We start from the raw sequence: 22,399 nt of genomic DNA on the forward strand, positions 1-22,399 counted from the left end.
TGAGCAAGTCAGCTGCCCTACCAATCTAATTACCTAGCAGCTAAAATATTATGGCTCAAGACACCCACAGGACACAGTTATTCCTCAATCTGTAGACACAATATACACAGTTTCAGGTGCGGAAGAGGCTACTGTAATTTATAGTCAGCAAAGGAAATGCAAAGCACCTAATTCACATTAAAATAATCTTTACACATTTTCTTCTCCTGGAATGTGTGTGTTCACAAGCAATCAACACAACAAACACTGCACACGGAAGCAGTCTCACCGTTCTCACAGCCAGCACGCTTCCAGTTCTTCTGTCTGGAAGAGAAGTCCTCGGTCTTGCCATGTGTGAAGAAAAAGCAATGATTTGCAAGAATTTTACTAGTCACCTGCAGAACGTTTTACTCTTGGCTCTTCCTACCTTGCTGCTGCCTCAAAATTCCCCTAAAGGGTGGACTTGTTCCAGGACTGCATTCTGCAGTTTGCTGGACACCTGTCAAATACTTCTCTTCAAAGATTCTGGTCAGTGTTTTTTTTTTTTTTTTTTTTAAAACACAAATCTGGGCCAAGTTTCACTGAGAAAATATAAGAGAAACAGATAAAAAGACAGACTGTGGGGAAAAACACAGAAGCAGGACTCTTAAATTAAAAATAAGCTCCCTACACAATCACTCTTTTACACGTCATGTTGGTAGTATGCAGGGTTCCTCATTTTATTTACTGAAAAATTAATAAAAATTTGAGTGTGAATCCTCCTTCAGCTCTCTACAGTGCCTGACAGCTGCTCCTCGAGCAAGTGGCTGGCAAACCCATGGGAAATGACCTTCACTTCATCCAAGGGAATCTTTTTCCAAGTGAAGACCAAGAGCTCATTTTGAATCAAAGACCCTTATGGTATAGCATGTGAAATGCGACTTCAGCGCACCAAGTTCAAAATATTTGAAGCCATTTTGTCAAGTCCAAGAAATATAGGAGGATACAGAGGACGACAAGCCAAAGCTAGCTCAGATGATGGAAGGCTGCAAACATTAATTTACCTTGAAGTAGATCACAAAAGGTCAAAATAACTGCCAGATACAGTTAGTCTTCAAGTTAAGCTCAGGAAAGAGAACCTTGTCAATCCTACACAAGAGAAGTAAGAAGATGTCCCCTTCCTCATCGAATATGTCTGCTCCACAGCCTCTTCTATTAAATTAAAATACTCCTTGCCTCTCAGAGCTGGTGGGAAGGATTTACCAGGGCAGGGGGTGGAAATGCCAGAGACAGGTCAGAGGTCACGTGGCAAAGCGCTCCAAGGTAGATGCAGCTGGGCTACAGCCTGGGAAAACTTGTGCTGAGGACAGATTTGCCATAGCAGGTCGTTGGCCATTTGTATCAGTAGATCACAGCAGCACTTCAGGCACGGGCAAAGTTATCAGCATCAGACCCGCTTCAGAATGCCATCCACAACTCTTATCAAGAAAGCTGGGAAAAAAAGCAGTAAGACCCATCTGCCTGGGAAACAGAAGGAATGTTTCTGGTTTTGGCACCACACCCCACTCCTTCCTTGTGCTTACTAGCAATCGCACCAGAGCGGTGTGAGCACGATAGGTCCCAGCTCTAAACAGGAAAGCTACCGGCTTCTGATGCAGCTGAAGTCTCTGGATTACAGAGTAGTTCCAGATGAATCTACCATGACCAAGCAACTTCCAGAATGCTACACACTGAGCTAAGGAAACAGAAGCAAATAGTCAGCTAGCACAGCTTTTACAAAACATAACAATCAAAATCTAAAAATCAGTGACTTAAGGTACAAAACCATCAAAGTTTTGGACAGCAATTATTAAGCAGCATTACAGACTGGAAAACAATGACTTGCCTTTTCTTGTCTCCTCACAGTTCACACACAACTCTACCACCTGTCCTGTGAAGCCACAAGCTAAGAATGTGTACCAGTACCAAATTCCTCTTTTGGCAATTTCCCTACAGGCAAGCTCTCTTTACAGTGCATTCCCTGCTTGAGTGTTTAATGTCATAATACAACAGACACCTTAAAGAAAGGTCGTGGAACATTGATGTATTATGAACTAAATTAGACCAAGAATTTTGCAGAGTGAACCCAGTAAGTCAGCGTTCCTATAATGATATTTTAATTAAAGAAAAACCTATGCAACTTCATGCAGATGCAGACCGCAATCACTTACAATGAAATTCAACATCTTTTCTTCATTCTGTGACCAAAGTCCTATCACTGACAGGACACAAAGGAGACCTTCCTTTTTGTGTCAAAGCCTACAGCACCTAACCGTTCTGCAAACAAACAAACTCAGCTTTACAACGTGCTTGTAGGAGACTTTCCAGCGTGCCTGAAATCTTAACTGCCTACACTTCATCCAGTAACTTTCACTGATCAAACTGAGATACAAGTTCAGAACAGTTGGCTGTCTTGTTACACCAGTACAGCCAGTTTAATGCACACAAGCAGACAAACACACAAAGATCTAATTCAGGTCAGCTGGCATTTACCATTCATAAAGTCCCACCAGCACTTCTCTTACAACAGTGCTTATGCAACTTGCACTTTGTACACAGACGTAACTCCTAATGTAAGTACATTCAAAGAGCACAAGAAAGGATTCTTCTGAAAAGAATGAATGTACCTGATCCTCAGAAACCTTCTCATTGTTTGTGGCAGAGGGCATCTAACCTGTAGCTAGTATCAGCAGGACTCTGGTCAGTGAAAACGACAAAGGAACAGAAAACGTGCATGGCTCACACAACTCAAAGAACTGGAATTATTCAGAGTTAAACAGCCATTCTGCTTTCAAGTGATTAAGGGTCATTACTTGAGACGATCAAGCTCAGCTCTCTTTGAAGAACAACTGCAGGACCATCATGAAGAAGCTTAAAGCTACCTTAGGAGTCTGCAGGGGAAGCAGCCAGATAGTTAGAGCATTAGCTCTTAAAAAAATACAAAAAACACACTTCCCCACCTTATATATGACAACAGACTGCAGAGATCACATGAGCCTGAAGACAAGAAAATTTTGTCCAGCTAAAGCCTATCAGGACCTGAAAGCACGATTCAGACATGTTTGATTATGCAGACTATCCTAATCCTTTAGCATATGCTACAGTGAACAAGGTATACATTTCACTAGCTCAGTGTTGTCAAAAGAATGTTCTGAAAACCCAATATGAGTCATCTCATTTCAGAATGGTTTAGGAAAGAAAGCAGAAAAATGTTTGGGTGAGGCCTAACAGTAATTATGTATTACAGGCTGCTCTACAAAGGTAGATGTACTTATTTTTTAAAGTCTGAAAAACCCTCCTAGCAGCCATCATTTCAGTGCTGTAAGCTCAAAGCAGTAGATTTATCTGTCTTGTCAGCATCGTGCTCAAGTCCCAAGGAGGAAGAGATTTCCAGACTGGTACAGAAAGGGTTATGACTGATTTCAGGATGCTTGTCATTTCATGCTAAAAACCATTTGCTTCCAGAACAAGATATTTGTAGATACTTCTACCAATTACATTTGCTTAGCAAGACACCTCTATACAGCATAGTAAAAACGTGACTGCATATGCCCACATATGCAAACTACTATCCAGCTACTGCAGTTAGCCACCAAAAAGACTGTAGTTGCACTTACTCAGGTATTTGCAGTAAGCTTTGATACCCACACAAGGTTACCCAAGCAGTGATACCTCTACTCTGGCATTTCCCCTGTGACTGTATTGACTGGAGTATCACAGGTGTGGTCAGTCACTGCAGCGACATCCTGAAATGCAGGATGCTAACAAACAGGGACAAGTACTTCCAAACTAGCAGAAGGTAGAACCTGATGCCATCTGCGCTCTGAGGATGCTCTCTACCACAGATACACACACAGAGACTTTTCTGTCAAGGAAACAGTTTCATCCTACGATGGACACTACAGGTACATACATTTAAACCCATCCAGAGAACTGGATGCCCTCTGTTTTTCAGCAAACTAGTAAAATAGTCATTAAATAAGCTGAAGCCCTTGAGTGACTTAGTCATCATCACATTCACTACACAACCCATTACAACTTAGTAGCGTTTGTTCAGGTTACTTCTAGATTATACTTTATAGTAAAGCAGTGCCCCTAGCAAATTTAATAAACATTTTAACTGTATTATTTTGGCTTGAGTCTGTTATGTCCTTGGAAAGACAGCTCTTACACTTACCTGTATTATGTACACAAACCATTTAGGAAAGTAGGAAAAACAAGGGAGGGTAACAGAAGCAGGATCTTAAAGGTTTTGGTACCCAACATCATAATACTGAGAGATGTGCTTTACAGTATATGACTCCCACTCCTGCTTATCAAAAACCTCTACACGCAAGACTACATTTCTCACTTTATCTTGACACACTCCGCATAAACTAATAGCTTCACATTAAATCTGCCTTAATAAAAGATGTAGATTACAATATGAATTCTTGTGCATTACGGCTTTACTTCGGTCTGGTTGGAAAAACATTTGTCAGCAAGAGACACGACGAACCTAACAGACCCTGCACAAATAGCAATTTTACATTTGTGATTGGAATACTTAAGTTACTGGGTGGGCTTTTTTGTTTGTTTAACACAATCGTTTACTACATGCTTACTGAAGAAACAACCCCTAGTACAGGTTCTTCAGCACATTCGCTCATTCCCCATATGCTAGTGACTACGCATACTCGAGCTCCCAGATCTTAAAAGTTATCTTTGAGTAGTTTACCCCAAAACAAAATGAAAATGGAAGGGAAGTGAGGGGAAGATGACCACACACACACACAATAAACGTCCCTACTTGGTAATACAATGAGAATCATAAGGAATATGTATTCAATGACTGAGTTACAAGGAAACCACCTTTGTGGTTGAAGCCCATGAAATCAAATTTGCTTCAAACTGAGTATTCAGGGGAGGTAATGGCTATATGTTTCTCTCTCCATCATGATTTTAGACACCTACTATGGCAATTGGTGGTTTTTCAGTCTGACCTGGCAGGCTGTACTTTCACAACACTAACAGTCTTAGCAGTACGTATTCCAGAATTAAACTCTACTGTTCTCAGAAGTTAAATAAGAACACCTGTAAAATTAATCAGCAAGTTCTTTATTACTTACATCTGTAACATTTGCACTATGCACAAGAACCCTTTTTTTTAAATTAGAGCTGTATATATTAACCTGTAATAAATTCACACGTAGTCGCATTTATTTTATTTGTAAGCATGCATGTGACATTTAGAAGTTTTCAACTCACTTATTTCACTAGCAACCTGGTCCAGTTTTTCTTTTGACCTGCTGATTAGAGCCACCTTCATTCCACGCTTTGCTAACTGAAACGAAACAAAAACAGGAGACATAAGGATGGTCATAAATCGCTTCCAAATTAGCATCTTAATTACAGGAACTGCGTGATTTGTCAAACATGGTAACAATATTTGACCAGCGGATTTGAAAAAATTACAGTTTCAAATAGAGATATGAAGGAGGAAAAACAGGACAAATACAGGCATGCTACTTCTCGAAACTTCCTTCACACCAAGTTCAGCATCTTGTCAGTCATCCCATACAGGTGTATGAGGCACATTTATACAACAGAAAACCAACAGGTATTTTATAGACCCTTCCCCATACTGCTGCGAGTCCAAGCAAAGTTATTTCCCACAATTAAGCTCAAAATGCCCAGTTAATATATCCATGGTCACTTGAACATCTGCGTTGCAAAATCATCCCAGCACTTGATACTTCTTCCCTTTACCAACTGATTTAAGGATTCAGGCTCCACTCTTACTTTGTGTTAATCATAGGCATAAAGGTCAATTTACTCACACAGTTCTTTTAGGGAACCCACCTGTGTGAATTCAGCTGTGGCCTGAATATATCCCCATCATCAAATCAGAGCTACCTCTGCATGTTTGTAATAGGATCTAACAACTCAATTTAACAGACTCTGCAGAAAGACAGCTACATATCTGAACCAGCATGGAAAATAATAAATAATCTTTCTATTATAACTGCCCATTTCAGTAAAAAGTAAAACCAATATATCCTGTTGTTATAGGCACATACTTTAGTGGAACACTTTTTTAAAGTCAGCTCTAGACTGCTGACATGATGTTTGCTTTCTTTCAGCAGTCATAAACTCTGGGTTCACAGGTTACTTAATCAGATACCTTAACTGCGCACGTCTCAAAAACAGATCAAGTAAAGCCATGCAATTGCTTGCATCATCTCATCAGCAGACTCTCAGCAAGTTTGAGAATTTTCACCACAAGAGGAAGCTTGAGAGAAATCGCTGCCATGTTGACACCGAAGGGATGCACTGAGAAGCTCACCCTAAGTCTGGAGATGGAAACCAAATGGCAAGAGGAATTATCTAAGTACAGAGCAGATAAAATGGCCATGGAAAGTGTCTGTAACTAGGAACGAATACCACCTAAGAAAACTAATCAATCTTGGAAGAAAGATAGAGTGCTCGCTGACAAGTTCACCTGCAGCCCGATGCAACTTGATCGGTTCCTGCTGAGTGTCTCCAAATGTTCACTGGTAGAGGCAGAGTGAACTGAAACAAAACACGTCAGTCCAGAGATCCACTGAGATTCCAGTAACTAATTACATTTTTTACGTAAGGAATGAGGAAGACCCAGTTGCTTTGTAGATAACCTGCCATTATACTCAGATCTGCAGCTGATGGCCCTGGGATCATGAAAAGCCTGAACAAGAGGACCTCAAACTAATCACAAAAACTAATCCATAGCATACAATGGGAAGATGCTCCTGTACCTTAAGGATTAATTGACGCAAGCAAAAGCCACCATTCTAAATTGAGTTGGTGGATGTAGGTGTCTAATTTCCATAAACCCAATGTTAGTAACTACCACATTTTCTACTTCAATAGCAAAACATAGCTGCCGTTATAACCCTTTCTCTCCAAAATATAAAGGAACGTGGATTGACAGCCCTCCAAAGCAGAGTTAAAGCTCTTGTTAGAGCATGTATAGCAAGAGAATCTGCAAAAAGCAGTACTAAGGAGATGTAGATGTGCATCGTAGTGTACCTGCCTTGATCACAACCACTAGCTTATCATGAGCATACAAACACATCTAAGATTAGCAAAAGCAAACAGCAGAAATTTAATCAGGAGTACAGCAATAAAGGGGCAATGAACAGCAACTCCTGAGTATATCTTTAAAAAAAAAGAAAAAGAAAAAGAACATGCACTCCTTTGGAACCTTGACTGAGTGAGAATTACCTGGGCAGAGAAGAACACTTACATTTACCAGGCCACTACCTTTCATGAAGGGATGGTCAAGCAATGAAAAGGAGTGCTGAGGTGCTGAGCAAGGACTAAAAGTTTAAATACGATGAGTGAAAACTATAAAAACAGGTTATTGCTTGGAAAAGGAAGCTTGTAATGTTCTTCCACTGACAACTGGCGACAATGTCAAACTTTTGAAGAGAAGACTCTCACCACAGTTATATTTCTCACTTAAACTCCTCCAAGGAGAAGTAATCTGCATGATTTTATTCACAGCTGTGAATGCCCAAGCAGCTGTATGCCAGTGGCATTTATAGTAACCTGAAGGGATTTCCTAGCAGAAAGTCAAGCCTCTGCTGGCAGTCTTATGAAGATATCCCTGGAGTTAATTGAAAGATTGAGAAGTCTTTTCAGGTATTCCATATTTCACCTGCATTCACTCTTGACTTCACCAAACACTCTTCATCCACCTAAACTACCAGTGGGTGGAACGTGTTTTATTGTACAGCCCAAGAATGACTACTTGGACCCTTTGGGGTGCTCTGTGCCTCCAGCAACTACAGCAAAGAAGCTGAAGCAGTTGGTACTTCCCAACAGGACCTATTTGTGAGCAGCTTTCCTGCTAGGGGTACATACACAGGGGTCTGCAAGCAGCACATATTTGTGTTTGAAGGCAGCCTACGTCTCAGAGACACCAGCAGAACGTAAGGCTGCAGTTTCAGTTGCCTGATAACCTAAAATATAAGGCCCCAAATCAATCTCCCGTGATGTTCAGGAGGCCATCTCCCACATCAGAGGACTTCTCCCCATAGTACTAAGCCCAGGACACAATGACCGGCTTCCACTCACTCAAGGCAGTTATTTAAGTGTTGCATAATTTGTTACAGTGCCATGTAACTGCGATAATTTGGCATGTATGAGCTGTCAGCTCTGCACAAGAATCAGGTGCTCTTGACATCAGACTTAATTCCCTTTGCAGCCAACTATCCCCATCTTGACCTAGTAGGGCAAGGTGATACAATCTGCAAAGCAGAAAGGAACCTAGGGGAAGGGTGTGCATGTGGCAGGGCACACAGGGACGGAAGGGAAATCCGAAGGGTGAGGACTACCCTTAAAGAGGAACGGTACTTTCCCTGCGAGTGCTGCAGAACAACAACAACAAAAAAAATCCAGAAAAGAGAACCTCTCACAGCTCATCTCCTCACCCAAAGTCATGCTGGTGTTTCAGAGATCTCAAAAAAATGAGTACAGACAGGCTCACGTTGATACCAATGCTGGAGCTGAAAGTTATTTTTGCTATAAATTGTTGTAGTCAGCACTATTTGTCATGATGTTCTTCTGGGCTTATAGGCTAAATTGCCCCATACTCACGGGTACTTTGTGTCTTAAGCAATACGTTACGGTACCATATTTGGAGCCCACATATCCATCAAGAGCAGAACTACAGTAAAAGGGAGAGAAGTGAAACCCAGGCTTCAGAGACTTCATAAACTATGGGGAATAATTGGAACATACTGCAGGCAGATAGAGATGCCATTTAGTCAATGCCTAGAAGGAAATCCCAGGGGTTGGGAAAGTTAAAATTATAGAAACTTAAAAATTTAACAGTAAAAACTGAAGGACAAGGTTAGGGCTGAAGACAGAAGTCAAAAATAATGAAAGGTACGAAAAAGGATCTGACTTTTGGCTGGTCACCCGAGGGAGACAATACAAGAGACCTCAATCTCACCATGTATGTATGTTAAGGTAAGGGAATAAGGCCGCTGCTTGATATCTTGCCAAAGATCAAGAACGCCGTTCCAAATGGTAGGAATTCTTACCTCTTTTGCATAGGCTTTTCCAATCCCATCAGTAGCTCCTGTGACCACTAGGAAAGAAAGATGGAGATCCATTAGTTGCCTCACAGATGTAACTAAAACGGGTGTTCATTAGTAGGCTATTCAAGTACTCATTCCAGCCAAGAGACACATGGGTCTCTGGAATAGGTGTGCAATTTAAAATTTCACTCAAGCTCTCAGGGAGCTCACACTAGCCTTTCCATATGTATGAAAGCAGAGGAAGAGGGAGTTAGGAACCTAATAGTTGTTTCCAGAGTCATGTTCAGCACTTCTTCTCGTGCCAGGTTTCTGGTCTGCTGTGCTTCTTCAGAAGCTTTGTGGCTTGACAGATTTCTAAAAAATCATTTAACTGGAAAAGCTCAGTTATGACTACTAAACCTGCTCTCAACTTAGTTTTAAGTATATAGTAAAATAAAAAGCTTCTTAAAGCCCATGAGAATTCAATAAAATAAACATTTTATGACACGTCTCAAAGCAGAAGACATCTGCTGAATGACTCCCCAGCAGTTTTCAGCCCCCTGTGACCATCATGCCCACCACCAGTAAGCGTGCCTGACTGATGCAGCCAGTCGCAAGCTGGGCATCCAGAGTTCAAACTTTTCCACTTGTGGGTGGACTGGGATCTGTGTCAAGCCTCAAGTCTTTCTAGGATTCCTTACCACATGCTGAGAATCACTGAGTGACTCAACACACCATTAGTTTGACAGATTATTCCAGGGCTCTCACCACACCAGTAGCTGATCGTCTCAGTGTACTCACTAAACAGCAATTCCTCCACCCAGAATCTGCTCCTCCAACCACCGTTTAAACAAGCACATTCAGCACTTCTTCCTTCCCTCTCAACTCCTTCTCATCAACTCCAATTTCCACACCTCAGTGTCCTTACCCATGCAGCTTTCCACCCATCTATCCACCTCTGCTCTCATTCTTCCAGGGGCCACAGAACATCCTGGGTTTTCCTGCTTGTCCTCAGACAGATCAGAACAGCTTGTTTCGGCTCTGCTACTTACCCCTGAACCTAGGCACGCCTCATAGAACAGGGCTTGTTCAATGATTCAGAAAACAGGCGTGTCTGCAGGTGACTCGATGCAGGTGCCCCTCATCGGTCTGAGTACTAACCATACATGAACGTATGCGTACGTACATTTATCCCTTCCCTGGTTTCCAAGTTTAGTCGCGAGATGCCGTAGCTCTGATACGGCAAAGATGCCCACACTAGCACATTCTGCAGGCACAGGCTGCTGCAGCTATCTGAGTCGTAGCTGTTGCCTCGTCAGCCCCCACTAATTTCACTGAGAAAGCCCTACGTGCGTCTCACACTGCTTTGCCGCTTCCTATCCCACTATAATTAGGCAAGTGCAAGTAAAATCTTTTTGTAGAAACAAAACCACATTTAGAAAGGCCCCAGCAACGGTCCAAGCGATGGGAAGAGGCAGACCTTGGAGAAAACATCGAGAATACATCCAAGGCACCCACTTGGCCGCAGCCAGGCTTGTGTCAGTATTGTTACCCACTCCTCCAGAAGGCGGCACAGCCCTGCAGGACGGTGCCTTCCCGTTTGTTCAAGTACTGCCAGGCTTCAGTTTCAGCACTGCTGACCTTAGGTTTCACATGAAGCAATAATCAACTGTGATAATGCATAAACAAAATAATGAAATAAACAAGAACGCAGAGAAAACCCGCACCAGCACCACTCCCTGCTGGTCTTACAACAATAACCGGACATAATTCAAGTTGACCCAATGTGAAAGACATTCAGCTTCGGTGACTTTTGGAAATGGGTTGCTTCCCTCATTCCAATTAGTGAGGCATCTAAAGAGCAGCCCCTCCACCTAGCACTTGTTGACAGTTTCTCATCCTTCCAACTCAAAACGCATGGACAGTTTTGCTCCCAGATAACAAGCTCAGCGTTTTGAAATAGCGCTTTGTTTGCTGACATCACTAGTTGGTCAGCCTCTAGCAACTGAGGCTGGGAAAGCGAGAAAGCATGCCCTGTAAGACAGGGACTTAGAAAAGCATCTGTAGCACTTCAAAGGCTTAGTAGAGTGCAAATACAATTTCAATCCCAGATATTTACCCCAGTTATTCAATCCATTGCTTAAGTAAATTGTCGTAGAATTGGTTGGAGAATAAGACTTGAGCTGGAGATCAGGGTTTTCAAACTGACCTACAAATAGCAGGACATTTTCTCCCTTTTTAGGAAATTAGTATGATACAGGTAAATGATGAAAAATCCCACCAAGAAGTAGAAACTCTTGGGCCACGACCTACATTAAGGTGCACCTAGCTGATACACATAATCTTGCTTCTGCTGCAGGGAAAGGCATACACATTACACTGGAGTTCACAGCTCGTTTTTCCTTAGGAAAATCCTCTCCTCGCGAGAAGGCACTAACACCATTTTATTGGTGGCTTCTCTTTGAGGGATAACAGCCTCTTGCTCCATGCTCCCGCATCATCTTGAAGGGAAAACACAGCGCAAGGTCTGCTTTCCAACGTACCGTAACCTAGAGAACACTTTAAGCCACGCTTCCCTTCTTAAGGCAAGGCATCAAGGTCAGCACTGGAGGACCGTGATGGCAAGCGTGGACAAACAGACCTCCTACTGCTGCTGACCAGAAGGGCCCAGTGAAGGCAACCAAACTGGACAAACATCACAGAAGTCAAGGTTCAGCTATCTTACATTCCTCCACATTTTGGACTACCTGAAGTGTGAATGCTGTGGGGATGGAGAGGGCAATAAGAGGTTTTGTGCATTAGCAAGGCACTTAGTTTTCACATTGATGACATAAACCTCTAGCTTCCATTCTGAAACCAAGTGGTGCAGTTTCAGCCACGCTGGCTACATACAGAACTGCACCACTTTAACTAAATTTCAGTCACCACCCGCATGTGTTGAAGCTAGCTTAACTCCAAGTGTGGAGTAAGCTTTTAAATTTTGTTTCTTCTCCAGACTGCCTTCCAACAAAGGAGTTACAAACTGCCTGCAGTTGGCAGAGCTGAAAGAAGGCAAAGCAAGCGGGGTAGGAATAAGTTATTGTCTGTGCAAGAAAGCTGCACCAGCTCCTAAGTGTGACTATACACATTTACTCAGTAGTCAGACTAGCTGCAGGAGCTTCCCACTTCAGCCATCTGTTGTCTCCCGAAGGGAAGCGAAAAGAATGCCCAGGAAGCTTGTGTAGGAGCCGACTGAATTAAAGTTTGTCTGAATGGAAGCTGGGACCAAAGCACTGGCTGATTTTAGGCAAAGGAGTCGACACCCATCTTCTCCCGGCTTGTGGGACTGTACAAGAAATAAGCAAAAACGAGGAAAGGCATGAAGTAACATAAAACACTCTGAAAACAGAGAATGCCATCACTCAGTAAAACAGCATGTTGGCTTGTGTTGGGCTGGACATTCTGCCGCTGAAAGGTAGCACTAGCCAGAGTCCAGCAACTCTGGAGACAAGTTGTTTTACCAAATAATAAGACCACATGTCAAACAGATTCCCAGGCCACAACACACTTTTCTGACTACCACATATGGAAATACGGAGTCAACGTGCACAAAACTACAAGATCTTTCTCAGTTGTGAAACCCTTGCACAAAGACCTGTTCCACGTCAGTCTGCACAACCTGTCCCCCGCGCAAAGCACTGAAGGGGGCAACTCTTGCTCTTCTATACAATGACCCTTTCTAGACTGGTTAAGGCTGATATAGTCATTACACTGGGTTACGGGTATGTGCCTGGGTTTTATCCTTCAGTCACCGCTTTCATTTTTGCTGTGCATAAAGATTTGTCTTTTGAGCACCCCTTCCAACTGACCCTACGTCGTTCAGAATGAAAGAGGTGGGAAAGCTGGTAAAACGCTTGGAATCACTGTTCATGATAGCCACTAGCGTACACCGCACACTGTGGGGACTTAGAAGTGACTTAAAAATCCATCAAGGCTTCGGATACAGACTTTCTAGGTTGTAAGCAGGTAGAGAGGAACTTCCAGTGTAGTACCGGGTCCCCAGAGAAAGCAATACGGGGTGCCATCTGCTCCCCCCACCAGAGGACGTTATGCCACACGCAAGGTGTAGCAAGTTGGATTTTCTAATAAGGAGAGAAAAAAAAAAAAAAAAAAAAAAAAAAAAAAAAAAAAAAGCTGTTTGTATGCCAGATTTTAGCTGAGGACATTTTTTCTTAAGCTTAGTTCAAAAAGCCTGTACCAATCATCACTACAAACTAAGAATTTCTCTAGAATACCAAAATATCTTCTCCCAAGCCCTGAAATTTGGTGTTATTAGGAAATATGCAGTGTCCGGCAACAACTAATTTTAAACACACAATTAAGTAAAAACAGTGCAGATTCTAGAGTCAGGAATGTTTAAGACAGAGGTACCAGACAACCTGGATGTTTCCTGTCTGTAGGATTCACTGAGCTTCAGCCCCTGCTCTCATCCTCCTGATGCCACAGCCTCTGGCACTCAAAGCATCGTGGATCTGCAGAACCATCATTCAAGCAGCATTTACTGTCACCTTCTGCAAAACTGGGGGGCAGGGGGAAAACAACACATGGAAGCATCGCATAGAAAAGCGACGAACAGATTTTGTCTAGTATTCAACAGCTTTGTATTTTATGCTGTCAGCTTCGGTGGCAGCCAGAGCATCGGTAGGAAACACATGCAAAGATATGGCTGGTCTCGCTGGAACGTGAACTTCAAATGAATGTGTACAATGAACATGGCAGGTGTATTTCCACTTGTGTCGTATTGACATCGAGCCTCTTATTCCATCAGAACTAATAACTAAAAGATGACTTAAGTTATCGACTCCAGCTCCTTGCCCTTGCAATCAAAAACTATTCACTTAATAGTTGTTATCCACATAAGAGTGAACGAGCAATTATTCACTCCCCTGTATCCACACCACTCAAGAAAGAACACCCAACAAATATATGACCTTTGATCTCTGACCAGAGGAAATGCCACAGGAAGAATACGGAAAAGATCAGGATCACAGATCTCAGGGCTGTGCAACAGATTGGAAAGCTTCCCAATGCATGCTACGGTAGAAAGTGCAATGGTCCAGTCAAACCACGAGGCTTGGGAGGAGGAGAAAACCTTTCTAACCTGAACTGCCATGATTTAATCAGTTTCAGCCATGTGAGCAAGATGTGCACTTGGTTCCCCACGAGGTATCGATGTCACTTGGAGCACTGCTTGCCATGTTCAGCACACCATCAGAAAGCAGAGGAAAAAGGGCAGAATTTCTTCTCTAAAACCTCAGGGTATTTACTGTAGAATTTTACAAGCAACTAATCAAAGTCCTAAAACACAGGATTAAGTACACCGCAGCAAATACAGAACAGAAAGTCTCCAGACCTTTCAATTACCATTACACATATACTAACGAATCAACTGCACAAGAACTAAGATCACCAGTTTATGTTTTTAGTTACATTTAGAAACTCACCACACCATGAAATTGCCCGTATAAATCCACCTCCACTTTAGGCCAGTATAGTATCTTTGCCCTGAAGACTGTGCCAGACTTTTGCCTCCTGTATGGTAAAAAGATCACTTCACAACTTCCACCCTGAGTTTACTCAAACATCTTTGACCTCTCCCAGTGATCTCGTAAATTTAAGATACACAGCAATCCAACACACCCTCCACTACTGGGCTAGTTGTCAATAGGCAACTCTCTAAACCTTAGTGCCCTCTAGCCACTTTGCCTCATGTTTCATAGCTTTTGGCACGTACAACAGCCACGATGCAGTTTAAAAGCTCTTGCATCATCTCTGATCTGGTACCAAACTCAGGGTAACCCTTGACAAACAAGGAGCAAAGATGACTGGGCTCAGTGCTCAGTGACACGCCTGCTCTGCACTAAAGGGAAGAGCTCTCCTGCTGTTGAGGGCCAGAGACCAGGCCTACAAAATGCGCTGCGTACACAGGCGGTGACTTTAGTTCAGAAGAAGACCAATATGCTCAGTGGTACATGGCTTCAGGGACTATAAAAAAAGTAGATTTTTTTTTCCCAGATGGGCTACAAAGGGGTGAATAAGTGAATACTTCCAGTAGCACCCGCATCCTTCAGAAGCCTCATGGCTAGATGTGTGCAGGACGAGGCCCCCCCACCAGCAGCGCAGGGAATGACCTGTGCTCACCTTCTGTCTGCCTGCAACAAGCAGCAGCCGCTGCCTTCCCCAGCAAGAGGTGACCTGGAGAACATCCCCCACCTCGTGAGAGGTTTACTGGGTAGCCGCTGTCTGCTGCAAAAAGGGTGACTCCATTGTGCAGACCAGCAAAAGCAGCACCTGGCAGACCATGGCAGCCTGCTTACCAACTGGAATGAACATTCGAGGCCTTGAACGAGCATTTTTATCTGCTTCTTATGCAGCCCGGACATCTTAAAACAAAAGCACAGAATGGTGCAGTAAAGCATGAGGCAGGCATGCAGAAATCATCTTGTCTCACGACAGGAGCAAGGAGCAGTGTTTATACGGGGAGAGCGAGCAACGGCAAGCGCAGAGAATCCGACCGCAGCTCTGCAGAGCACTCACGCTGAAACAAGATTAGAGATTCGTGACTCCCCAATTCAAGGTTAGACTACAGTGAAGACAAAGCTTAAAGAGATCAAGCCTGCCTTCAGATACAAACACGTTTTCTACAGCAAAATAGGCTTTTTGAGTTGCCTAATGGAGAAAAAACATGGAATACTTGTATCCAGGCATACTCCTCGCACAATGAAGCTAACAACTATTATGTGTGCTCTCTACTGGCTTCCTAGAACTACAGATTCATTTAAGGTTGGCCATTTTCCTGTTCTCATTAAGAGAAGTTTTTAGGCGATCCTTCAAAGCACTGCAGATGCACTCACGCACAGCATTGCCTAGAAGGAGGACTCAAGCTACTAACAGCATTATTCCCCCCAGAAAGACGTGGGTCCTGCCGTTTGGGAACAGCTGGTTGCTTCCTGCCAAAATAAATAATAAATAAAATCAAGCTAACAGCCCGACCTCAAGGAGGGCAGCTCAGCTACAGCTCCAACCCACCGAGAGGCATTCAGGTTTGTTGTCAAAATGGCCACTGCAGAGTAGTTCTCCCAGCTACATCTTCTACAGAAGAGCAGCCCCTGTCCTGCAAGACAGGCTGCAGATCGCAGCGAGGTTGTCACATCGCTGCACAATCCCCAGCTGCAGCAGACAGCAGCAAAAGGAATAAACTAGGAAGCTAACGTGGCTTTTTAAAGCAATGCAGTTCAGAGAAACTTCCCAGCACAGCTAACCTTAGCAGAGGTTTAAAGTACAATGCATAAATAACTAAAGAGTCGAGATTCTTCTGCTACGAAACACGGAGGCTATATTAAGAATATGACAGCTCCTGGGGAAAACAAAAGCTGGCAAGGGGAGAAGAGACTATCCCTGCTTGGCATCAAGCAGCGCTTCATCTATTACAGATTTATATAAATCACTGGCAATTGACCAATACCGAGCTTCTAGATTATCTCCAGCCAACAAAAGTACTTTAGTCTGTGCTGGTTAAAAATATTCTACTTTTTGTCCTCAGCTTGCTAGGAACAGCTATTTTTAGTAAGAGCCCAATCAACCTTATCAAAATCAAGCATCAAAAATAGACTGGAGAAACACTGGAAGCAAATGCTATTTTTAGCCGCTCTGTCTATTCCCTGCCGTTACCCACCGAGTCCTGACTGCACAGCCCATGCACGAGTGCTTAGTTATTCTAGGCAGATCCTCGTCGTGACCCTTTTTTCCCTGAACACCTGAATGCAGAAAACACTCGATTGATTAAAGATTAATACAGCCGCAAACCGTGACAGCTGCCTTTCGTCTGAGTGCTTTTGGGGAAGGGGAGAATATGGAATGACAGAGAGCTTGCATCAGTATTCCTCCTGGGGATCTATTACATGGAAAGAAAATTGCTATTTCAATTCCCTTTTGTTGCTAAAAATAGCAGCCCCAATTGATTCAAGCAAACAGGGCACCGGCTTAGCAATGCCAAATTTAGAAACCACTGAAGTCCCAAAGAGTGAACACTAACGCAGTCTAACACATGCCAGCTCATATTTAACAAAGAACAAAGAAGATAGGCATGCCGGCTGCAAGTTAATAAGACGGCAGTCACTCCCTGCATTTTTATGAAATAAAAACAGAAAACTTGGGGCAAAAATAACACTAGCTTCACTTCTGCTCCTGGTTTCACTTGCTGAAATAGGAAGCCTCATCAGAAAGATCATCTGCATCTCCTCTGAAGTCGCAGAATTTCTGTGTATTTTTTGCGTGTAAAGGTTTTTTTTTCCCTGCACAAAGGAGCTAACGCCTAATGGTCAGGCGCTGAAAAGACAGGCTACAGAAAGAGGTTCAATTCCCAGAACCAAACACTTACTTGGTAACAGCTTGTGTCTAGGAGCTAGGATTGTGGGTAGAAAAATATTCTATAAATATCACAGCACTGACAAGTTCCCATTTCATCCAGAACTACAGCAAGAGAGGTTTTGGGGCAGCACACTCCCAAGATCTCTTTAGACGTGAGAGCTAGAAGTAATCTAGAAAGCCCAGCAAGAAGCCGTGCAGAACGGCTCATGAAAGCCACGGGGAACGTTTACGTGCTATCAGTTCCCGTTCCTCCTGTGCTGCATCTCCCGGGGATCCCTTTGACCCACACTGAACTCCAACCTTTGCCGTGAGGTCTCTTCTCCCGGCTGGCCCCGGGGGCTGCGCGATGGCCATGGGGTCTGGGGGGACAGAACTTTCTCCTCCTCTCTCCCGTGCACAACAGCCCTCGCAGCACCCCGCGCAAAGCTCAGGGCTATGCTGCTCTCCAGGCTCCTGACCAAACACCAGGTGGGCTGGAAAGCCTCGAACTTCACTTCTGCAGGAGTGCAGAGGCCGGCCACGTTACCTGCTCAGGTCTGTGTAAGTCGAGTTTAGCACATGCAAAGCCTCCAGCTGCCTTCTGCTCAGTAAGACTACCTCAAGAGTTGCTGCCTGTCACCAATATTGGGCAAAACCAAGTTCTCATTTGGTTTTCGTTGTGAAATACGTGACGGACGTTCACTGTCACATCGAGCATGAGCACTCCAAGAAAGCACATGCACGGAGATGTTCTCAGCACCCTTCGTGACTCTTCCTGCCTCCAGGAGAGCACAAACAGTAAATTTTAAAGATCAGATAGCTGAGGACTGGCACCATCTGAAGGCTTTTAGCATGCTTGCTCGGAAATATGCATAGATAAATTGCTTTTCTGAGAAGGAGCAAAGACGACAGTGGAAGAGCCTCCAGGTTTGAAGCCTGCAAGACTAGGAGGAGGCTCCATACAAGAAGTCACTAAAAGTTTGATTTTCTTCTTTTCACTATGTATTTGTAACAGGCAGACAAACAAATCTGAGTTGGTGACGTGGCAACAAACAAAACCCAACACCTGAGAACAGACAAGGATAACACGATGTTGGCAAGCTGTGGCTGTATTCGTTTGAACTCAAAGCTACGCAAGTTTTCTGAATAATCGGGAGCATAGAAAAAAGCAGAGATGGGATCAAATGCAACACGAGATCCATTTTTAATCAAAAGGCAATCTGTGCCAAACTTTTTTTTTTTTCCCCAAAGTGTGATTAGCTTAGACAAGAATAATGCTCCAGCCCCATGAGGCAAGAGAAAATCATTTCATATTATGACCATAGGAATCTCCTAGTGTGAAGGTGACTGGGACCAAATGTAGAATCTTAAAATATCATCAGGAACTAGCTGGGGAGGAGGCTACAACTGCTCATACCAAAAAAAAAAAAAAAAAAAGAAAGAAAGAAAGAAAAGAAAAAGGGAATTTACCAAGATAGGAACAAATTACTAGCTATACTCTTTACAGATCTGAGCACAGACCTTGTTCAGTACTGGTATCGTGACCACTGCAGCAAGAAGGGAATGCTTTATGGAATTCCCAGACAACCTAACCACTACAAAGGATGGCAGCATCCCACCACACGGAGTGAGAGGATTTTATAAGACCATGGTAATAAAGGCACAATATTACCAGATACTACCCAGTGACATGGCAGTACCAGATGTCAAGTCGTGCTCTTGAGACTAACTTTGCTTGGAGTTGAGGTGACAATTGTAGGCAATGGAAGAAAGGTACCTGGGGTGCAGTGGTTGCATATAAAACGGACTATAAACTGCCATTCTGATGCAGCTATAAAGACAACTTATATAACCTTATTGCATCCACCGAGGTGTTTCCCGTCGTAATAGAAAGCAGTAATACATTTTAAGTAATTTAAATGGGAACAGTTGCGAAAAAGGGCTGCTAAGATGATTAAGAGCTGCCTATTTTGGGAGATGAGTTTAAAAGGGTTTTGTTTGCTCTTCATGAGCTCACCAGAAAAGGAAAAGCTCAGATTAACATTGGAAGAAAATGCAAGGTGGTCACAAGCACTCCTGGAAACGGGGATATCTCACAGGAGAAAAATTCCCTATCTGACTTTGAAGACCACAAGGCAAAGGAGCTGAACTGCTGAAGGAGCTTCGAGATACAAGACAGCAACGCAGAGCAAGACAGATGTAACTCTGCAAACAGAGCTAAAAACTTGCAATAGGAATTGGACACTAATGAACACACCAATTCAATGGACTGGAGGGGAAATGGAAAACAAAACAAACCTGACTGCAGTTTGATTGTTTTTGAAACACTGTATTAATCCCATGCTTCTAAGACTCCCCCAGATTGTCAGAAGATAGTAGACTTTTTTTCCCCTCCGCATCTCAATGCACAATTTGACTTCCAGCATCTCCGTTCACCTTTTAACAGGACAGAGGCTAGCTGCAGCTCGATACAGGAGATGAATGCACTGTGGTCCTAACAGAACTGAGGCTGATTTCAGGAGCTTGACTGCATGAACAAGATTTGAATCAGGGAGGGATTTGGATCAAGAGGGACATTCCCTTCTCCTCTTAAGAACAGCATAATCTGAGCCTCCTTACTTTTGCAGATTTTCCTAAATCAAAACCTTGAAAGTAGCAAAGTTCTTACATTTGTAACAGGATGCTGGTGAGCGCTTTTGTACGCAGAAGACAGGAAGACAGAGGTTCCCTTTATCTTCCCGGGCTTCCACATCCATCAGACAGCCCATGAGCCCATGGTACAGGCAACCTATCAGTTCTGCATTTGAGCCAAAGCAAGACAGCGCGAGGATTTCCCAGTCTCCCCCTCAAAAACATGAAAAACCACCAAACTTGTCCATCCTTAAGAGCCCCTAAATAAAGGGGAGAGTAGCTCTTACGCTACAGATGCAACAAATACACTCTCCTCATTTACATCAACATCTCTTCGCATACATCAACACAGGGCATGAGGTGGAGAACAACTTTTCAGTGCTGAACTCAGTCTGCAGCAAGCAATGTAAAGCTACTTGGGTAGCCACTGACAGAGCTGTCACTTCACGGAAAAGTGTGCAACTAAAAGGTTTCAGTGAATTAGATTTGGTCTACAAATCACAGCTAGAGCTCCCCCCCCCCCAAGTAAGTGGTGAAAGCACCCTGCTCGGAGACGGGGCAATGCTACATTTTCCGAGGTGTTCATTCTGCAGGCAGCAGAGCAATCCAAAATGTCAGAGAGCCATCATTTGTGCTGGCAGTAACTTCAGTCATCTTACACAAGCATCTCCATATTTGCAGTGAATTCATCAGCCTCCAAACAAATTTGGGGCATGAATGAAGCAATGAAGCCATCTAACAGGTTTTTAAGATCACATTGGGGGTGTTAAAAGCCATAATTCTCTGCTGTACCTCATAAGAGATCTCATAATGCATTGCCTAAAGAAAACCTTCTCTCTACTGCTTTAAAACATTGGTTGACATTTCATAGCCTCATAATTAGGTCCTGAACTATTCAGAATTATACAAAACATGGTCTCGAAGAACCCTTTAAATGAAGGCTTGAGTACATTTTCAAGCCTAATGCATCATTCAGTACAGCCACGGCACAACCCGAAGCATCAGGTCACTAGAAAAAAAACACAGCTAACTTCATAAAAACACCCAGGTATTATTCACCTGTTCCATCCATTTGTACAAATCCAACTGGGTACACTGAAAGTGAGGAGAAAGCAGCAGATGAGCATCCTCAGAGGAAGAGCTGTATCCCAAGAACAGACCTTCCACCTCAGAAGAGAGATCCAACGCACCCAAGACTTGGTCTTTGGTAGTGCTGAGGAGAGAATTTAAGAAGAGGCCAAGCACAGCAATACCTCTCTCCAGGATATTCTTTCTGTTTCCAGCTAGCGACTCCAGGATTTGGTGGACTACAGCTGGAAATTTTGGACAGATTCATAGGAGAAAAAGCTATCAAGATCTATTACACTAGTATTTTTTCTTTAAATCAATATTAGCCTTTAGCATCTAATACAGGCTGCAACAGGAAACTACTCAGCTTAACTACACCCTGCAAGGAAAATAGCACCCCCTCCATCTCTCCTTTGGAAGTGAAGTGCGAGCTTTAGATTTGGTGTTCTCTACCAGCTCCTAATCACAGTAAGTGACACTGATCACTTGGCTCTCCTTCCATCCTTTAAATTGACATTGTGGACTCCCAAGTCATTTTATTTATTAAACTAGTAAATCTAACACATAAAAATGTTTTAAGGTTAGACATTCAGGCAACCCTTTGATAGAAGTCTATCAGAATGTCTTTTGACTAGAAGTTTGCAGATAGAAAACAAATTTTAAGAAGTGATTAAATACATTTAAAATACCTAAACAATCGAAAGGTATTCCATCTACTAGAAAAAATCATGCTCCTTTTCCATCTCCATGATTAAAATCTTCATTTCAAGTGTGAGCTGGAAAAAAAATCAATCCATCAACAATACACCAAAGATAGGAAAACTGGGGTGCACAGCACACACTAGGAAAGTGACACTATAGATGGCGATGGGCAAGACTTCAAAGAAAAAAACAAACAAAAAAAAACCCCTCAGCTCCAGTGAATCCCCAAGCTGCAGAACTGCTCAGACACTTCTTCATCACCCTCATCTGCACTCTGCCTTGTGCCAAAGATAAGAAACACTTGCAGCTCCTAAGTCTACATGGGTCACTGTGCCCAAGACAAAACATTCTCTGAGAAAGAGGAGTAGATGCTTTCTGGGAAGAAAGAGAGCTACAGACACTCTCAGGGGCCGACAATCACATAACAGAGCTGTGCCAGCTTTGAGCTGATAAGGCCATCCAGACCCAAGTCATCTCCCACAGAATTTCCTGGAGAGCTCAAGAACCATGAACCCAGCCCCAGCTGCACCATCCTGTTCATCAGCCTTCCTGCACAGAAGCAGCCTCAT

At 43.2% G+C, this 22,399-nt stretch overlaps 1 protein-coding gene across 5 annotated transcripts in view; it reads right to left on the bottom strand.

Moving 5' to 3' along the window:
- Positions 1-22,399, bottom strand: part of HSD17B12 (hydroxysteroid 17-beta dehydrogenase 12) — a 65,755-nt gene that overhangs the window by 39,859 nt on the left and 3,497 nt on the right. For 3 of the 5 annotated variants that reach the window (XM_035327697.1, XM_035327700.1, XM_035327701.1), the window contains exons 2-3: positions 9,066-9,112; positions 5,245-5,320 (exon numbers count right to left, since the gene is read on the bottom strand). In XM_035327697.1, coding sequence (XP_035183588.1) covers positions 5,245-5,320; positions 9,066-9,112 — 123 coding nt within the window. Of the gene's footprint in view, positions 1-5,244; positions 5,321-9,065; positions 9,113-9,352; positions 9,372-16,109; positions 16,135-22,399 lie in introns of those variants that run through there. The other 2 variants (XM_035327698.1, XM_035327702.1) reach the window with 2 other exon arrangements.

Source organism: Oxyura jamaicensis, chromosome 5 (assembly GCF_011077185.1).
Source record: "Oxyura jamaicensis isolate SHBP4307 breed ruddy duck chromosome 5, BPBGC_Ojam_1.0, whole genome shotgun sequence".
NCBI lineage: Eukaryota > Metazoa > Chordata > Aves > Anseriformes > Anatidae > Oxyura > Oxyura jamaicensis.